The 6,816-nt window shown below is 41.6% G+C and overlaps 1 protein-coding gene across 1 annotated transcript in view; it reads right to left on the minus strand.

Annotated features, from left to right (window-relative positions):
- tbc1d9 (TBC1 domain family, member 9 (with GRAM domain)) overlaps nt 1–6,167 on the minus strand; it is a 41,967-nt gene extending 35,800 nt beyond the window's left edge. Inside the window, exon 1 of the mRNA XM_079499776.1 lies at nt 5,343–6,167. Within this exon, the coding sequence (XP_079355902.1) occupies nt 5,343–5,463 (121 nt within the window). The 5' untranslated portion in view covers nt 5,464–6,167. The remainder of the gene's footprint in view (nt 1–5,342) is intronic.
- Between the last annotated feature and the right edge of the window lie 649 nt (nt 6,168–6,816).

The following is a 6,816-nucleotide window of genomic DNA, read 5'->3' on the forward strand; positions in this document are numbered from 1 at the left end:
TGCAATAATATATGCAAATCAGTCACACAATTATAGTTGATGAACCCACAACCTATGTCCACAACAGAAAATCACACCCGTGTGAACTGAGGGTGCAAATCCCCCCCCTCCCCCCAAAGTAAAGCTACATTATAAATAGACTGTCGCTGACAGTTCCTTCACAGCTGTGAATATGCCTGTGGGTTAGTCGCAAATAGTTAATCAAGAAACAAAAAATACATTATACGTGTGCGTGTGTGTGCATGTGTGCGTGTGTTACAGTAAAATCAATAAACCAATATAACAATAAAACGTAAACAAAATGTTCTTTTGGAACAGAGTTGTCAAACAAATTTAGATCGCACAATGATTTCAATTTGTCAAAGGAGAAAAAACTCCTGTGACACAGCATTGGTTTTCAAACAAAGCCTGTTCATGTTTATGTGCACATGTCAGACGCAGACCTGAGTTGGCCTTCATAAAGCCAGACTGGTTTCTTCAAGGGAAAAACTCTACAATCAATTTCCTACAATCAATTTCCTACCATACAGAATCGTCAATGCACAAGTTAATGATTTCCTTTCCATAGATGATGTATGAGTTGGGTGCACTGCCTACTGCACATGTCAAATGAAATAAACGACAGAAACTAAACTAGGCAGTCTTAGCAAGCATACAGTACAAACAGCAGTCTCCAGGCAAAGAGAGGAGGGAGCCTCCAACTCATGTGATGCCTTGTGCTTTTCTAAAACAGGAAAACAAGACCAGAGGCAGGGCTGCTAGTGCCTAGTGCCTATTGTTATGGCAAAGCAAAACACTGTTGTAAACAGCATCTTTAAAAGAGTATAGTTATTCGTCCATTTAATAACAGAATAAAAAACTGCAAATGAGAAAATTGTACATTGACGTGTTATAACTTGTTTGCTATGTTATCCAATCCTGTTTTTATAGTAAATATAGTGTTATAGTAAATGTTCTTCTCTCACAGCCTATATTCTTCTTGTGAGACAGCATTTGGTGATATAGGATGTTTCCATCCATGGAGCACACAAAGGTCCATATTCTGTCCCCTGATACAAAAGAAAAATCAATATGGTTTCAAATAACAGCAAGCTGATCTCTTCTTGAATCATCACGTGTCCATTTTGTTCACGTTTCGCTGCATCCACAGCTGCAGTGTGTTTACCACTTTAACATCACACTGCCATAAGTAATTTGATAAAATACACCAGTTGTGTAGTAGATAATAACAATGTTGTCCCCACTGTGAAAAGTATGAACAGTTAAAGAGAGAAAGCAATACCTGAGATGAGCATTGATTATATGGAAAAAATGTAGTTCAGTTACAGCCAGACAAACAAGATTGCTCTCTGCATTGTGAAATGTCAGATAAGAAAATTACTGTCATGATGGTGACATTTTTAACTCTGAGCACTTGACCATTTGAAGAGGTGTCACGCAGAATTTTTAATTATGCTTATGCCTAGGTCGAAGCTCAATATCAAGATGCAATTTTACTTCATCTCTCGAGTATTCCAAACCCAATCACATGCATGTGTCCGGTGACAGACAACACCAAATAACCAATAACATTTTCAGAAGAAAATTAGAATTCTTTGCAAGAACCAAATCCTTGTCATTGTGGAATGTACTATATTAAATGTTCAGGTAAATTGGCATGCTTAAACATTATGAGGCTGCTGAAGTGTGAACCATGAATTCTTAACAGCTTCTATTTGGCACTGCATTCAGTTGGTGTTTGTTTATTTTAATTAACACAGAATATATTTATAACACATTTGAAAAGTATGGAATGGCACGTTAGGTGGTAAATTCAAATTGTATCACACATACGTGTTAAGAAGCTAAGTGTCTGCCTGAGCTGTGCATCAGAAATAAATGTCATGGGCCCTTAGTTAACTTGGACACCCACACAACTTATTTAAAGCTTGGCCTTATTAGTTGACCTATTATAAGCTCTTCCCTCTGTATCATCCCCTGGAAGAAGTGTTTCTGGGCAGTGCCAGTGCCAACTGGCACACAGAGAGAGTCCGCTCCTCCATTTACATAACAATGACATCACCCCGTCGCACCACTCAGTGGATTTTGTATTGCTACAGTCGCATCTTCAACGGAGGGAGGCAGGCAACATGTGAGGGATAGTTATGGAGCTATTGTGATTGCCAGTGTGAGAAGGGGTAATTTTAGCCAGTGACAAAGCGGGACATTTATTATTCTATTTGGTTCAGTTGACAAAGTCGATTTCAAGATTTCAGCTCATCCTCGGTTTATTTAAAAGTAAAACAGATTGGTTCATCGACTGTACCACTAAATGACTGAACATGTAACAATACTTTTCTAAAAGTGACATCATTGTGTATGGTTCATATAGTGCATACTAAACTTTGCCAGTATCTTCATAAACGAGCACTATCCTTACTTTTTTATCACATATTCTGAATCTAGAGTATTCTTAAAACCTCATAGACATCACATCTTGAGGCAATCTAATATTGGAATTGTCTATCGGCCGTCTCTGCACCATGAATTAAACAGACAGACTGAATACGGGTCAAGGTGTACAAGACAAATCTCACTGGATTAATTGATTCCCATAACCTTTTTGTTCTCTTCTTTTTTTTTAAACTTTTGGATGCATTATGCCCAAGGCGAAGGCGGAGATAAGTGCAAGAAAGGAAGGGGATGATTCAGCATGAGCAGCAACAAACAGAGTAGCAGAAGTACTAGCAGAAGTGCAGAATAGATAGTGTTCCAAATGTATGAACTTGCCATGCATAGGCTTACAGGGCAGCCTCAAGGACATCAAGTTATGATAATAGATTATGTTAAAACTACATTAGTAGTTACAGGTCAAATGCACTCTCTGACTCTAACGCCTATACAATCCCTACCTAGCACTTATCTTTAATTGTTTTATAAAACTTGTGAAAGGGGGCATAACCTTGGAGTACAGCTGGGTTGCCAACACCAGGGCATATATATAGATAGATATACACACAGTCGCATGCACCGCATCGGCATCCCAGATTATGAAAATTCTTGATCAAATGAATGCACACAGTGCACAGGTAATGTGTACCAATTTTGTAGTAGTACTAACAAAAAGTAAGGTTTTGAAGAAAATGAGAAATGGCTGAAAATCGAATCAGGCACACATGGCTGGGGCCGGCCTGGGCCGCCGGCATGGTTTTTCTGAGCACCTTAAACTGCAATGTCAGGTTGACAGCATGTCGCGGGTTCGGGTCACGACGACCTATTCTGCGTGTCACACCCCATCACAATCCCAATTTCCTGTAGCCTCGTTCCCAGCTTTACTCATCTGTGAAGAGAAAAGCCTGGTAACGACTAACGACATAAGAAGAGTGTTCTGCCAGAAGTGTCGGGCCGGGAACCGGAACATCTGTTGGGAGGTAATTTCCCCTGGATATGTAATTCTTCGACCAATCACAACACTTCATTCACGAAGAATGTAAACAGATTTGTAAAGCATCAACATGATTTCCATGGGCGGTAATTCCACCCAAATTCAGCTTTCCGTTAAACCACTCAATTGGCTAGGTCTTGCCCAGTGTGCATTTCTTGTCAATCTACTGTCCTATCAATACAGGCATAGGCCTACTGCAGGTTGAAAAGGCCCTCAGCTCTGAACTCAGTAGAATCTGCACCTGGCTCGCTGATAACAAACTATCTTTACACCTGGGAAAAACTGAATCAATTCTCTTTGGATCTAATAGTAATCTCAGCAAGGCAGATGGCTTCCTGGTTAGAGTGGGTGAGAATATTATCACACGAAAAGATGAAATGACCTATACCTAGGTTCCATCCTGGAGGCAAATTTTTCCGGTGATAAAATGGCCACCAACGTAATCAAAAAAGTCAACCAAAGAACAAGATTCCTTTACAGGATCTCCTCACTGGTCAACAAAAACACCCTCGTACAAGGTTTCTTCGACTATGCATGCACCTCTTGGTACCACAGCACCTCAAAGGCCCTTAAAACAAGGCTCCAGACTTCCCAAAACAAACGTGTCAGGCTCCTACTTGGCCTCACCCCCTGAACCCACCTCACCCCTGCCCACTTTGACAGGCTGGAATGGCTTAGGGTTGAAGACAGAGTACAGCATCTTGCAATGGGTCTGGTCCACAAGATTCGATACACCACCAAGATACCCATGGGCCATGTACCTGTCCAAATACTTCCTTAATGTTAACGAAGTCCACACCCACAACACCAGAGGGAGTGCAACAAACCATGTGCAACCCAGATTCGGCTCAAACAAGGGACTAAATTATTTTCGCTCCTATGCCACCAAAATGTGGAACGCCCTACCAACAGTCATTAAGACATGCGAATCCCTTGACTCCTTCAAATCCGCTCTCAAAGGGCACCTACCGACGGCTGCAATTCGAAACTGGCCCCCGTAAAATCTGAATCTCTAAATGTTTTGATGAATTGAACAAGGTGGACCCTCTTGTAAACAAGTATAATGCTTTATTGGGTCGTCCACTCACAGTTAACAGTCTTTGTATTGAGTTGTGCTTGAATTGTACTGTAATTCTGCAAACTGTTAATACATTTTTCAATCAATCAATCACCCTCCCCCAAAAAACAAACATAAAAAAACAATGGCTGAAGTGACCTGTTATAGCTCAACCACAAGGCCAATTTCGAAAAATTGTGAATAGCGACAGACAGACAGACAGACACACACACAAGTTAAAACCTATAGGGGCTACATGGCAATGTAATCTGTTTAAGAAATCTTTGTTGGTGAAGCACTAGCTCTGGTCCATAGCTCTAATGCCGGCAGCAAAGGGCATTAGGGCTATGGACCAGAGCTAGTGAAGCACTACTACTACTTTGAATATAATGTGAGAACTAAATTAGTATTTTGCTCAGCAAACTGTCACATGACAAATAGGCCAATAATTGTCATTCCAATAACAGGAATCAGACTCTTGAAGGGGACACTATACTGTTCACTATAAAAGCACACCTGGTACTGTTGTAGGCCTACACGTGATTGACGTGATTCTCCAGAAGTCAATCTTCTGGACTGGACACAAGAGTAACTATAAGTAAGTAGTAGTACCAGTGTCACTCAATGATCTCAATCTCCTGCAATGCATGGTTGCGTGTGCATCCGTACACTGCAAAATCCTCAGTGATGTGATGATGACCGACAGCATAGGCCTACAAATGGAACCAAATGAACAAAAGAGGAGGCTATATTTAACTAAACTGAGACTGGAATTGGAACCAAACGGACCCTTAAAATAGCAGCATAGACTAGAGAAGGGCGGGTATAGGAGAAGAAGAGGGATGATAAGATATAACTCACCCGCCAGTCCTCCACCACCATCTCCATGGCCCTTACGCTTCTGCAGTATGAAATAAGGGTTGGCTCGTTCTGTGATCCACAGCGCTCCGGCCAGTAGCACGTCTTCTGGATTGACCCACATTATTCTCGTTAATTAAGATAAGGGCACATTGATTTCTAACTCCCGACCGCAGAATTGACCTATTGGAATTTCAGGTTTAGTTGTAGATACATAATGGCACTGGCACGCATATAGTCCGCTGTAGCACACGTCTAAAGGCCCCGATATTTTGTGTGCAAAGTCCGAGCGTACAAAAAAAAGACGCACAACTGAACGTCGATATATTATAATTAAACCGTTCCACTTCCAAGGTAAGCTACCTATATTTAAGCACACAGATCGATTGGCGTGCGGAAGATTGGTCTCAGATGATAGATTTCAGCACAGCGCAGCGAAAGCTTTTAAATAAACAACATTCCGTGTTATTAGTAGGCTAAGTGTAGGTAGTAGAGATAAGATAATATAATGCGTGGTCTCCGGGTAATCATTCGAGCAGCGCAAACGATCAGTCTTTGTTGTCCACCACCATCATCATCCTCCTCCTCTGTATGGCAGGTGCGTGTGACGATTCAACACGCATAGTGCTGTGCTCTCCCACAACGCGCCGCAGCAGCTATCGACAACAACCAAATACAATCTAACCTACTGTGCTCTCCAGAGAGTCCACACACACACACACACACACACACACACACACACGCCGCCCGTCCGTTTTCCTTTCGAAAATATGACATTACGTACGCCACAGCCAAACAACAAACAAGTAATACAGCGTAGCCTACGTCGCTGCCACACACTCTAGGCGTCACAGCCTGGCCACCTTACGTCACCGTGTGGGAGGTGGTGGAGGCACAGTACAGTACAGTAGCCTATGGCGCACAGATAGAGGTGTCAAAGAAAGAAAGCATGAATGAACCTATGGAATGAACAGACAGTTATAGCTCCAATCCAAATGTCAACAGCAAAACGATGGACAATCTGCACGGGGGGTGGGGGGACATGAACAGGTTTATTTTAATCTACACAGACAGACAGCTCTCAGACGTTTTGCATTCAGTAGGCTAGACTATTGTTGTGATCCTTCCTAGGATGGAGAGTGCAGGGAGAGCATGCATAAGATTAGATTAGATTAGATTAGATTTATTGTCACTGCACATAGTATAGAAATACTTTGACAATGAAATGAATAGTGGCGTCTATCCAGAGTGCAATACAGTAATGCAGTAATGGAAATAAATACACTTGTTGATGAATGTACAGAATGTACAGTATGTACAGTAGTATATAATAAATAGGAAATAAATAGAAAAAAAATATCACACCCGTGTGAACTGAGTGGTGTCAGGTCTTATATAGCCTGATCAGCTGTGGTCTGACGTAATGTCTGACGTAATGAAATCACACCCGGGTGAACTGGGTGACCGTAGCAACCAT

The sequence above is a fragment of the Electrona antarctica genome, assembly GCF_951216825.1.
Source record: "Electrona antarctica genome assembly, chromosome: 4".
NCBI lineage: Eukaryota > Metazoa > Chordata > Actinopteri > Myctophiformes > Myctophidae > Electrona > Electrona antarctica.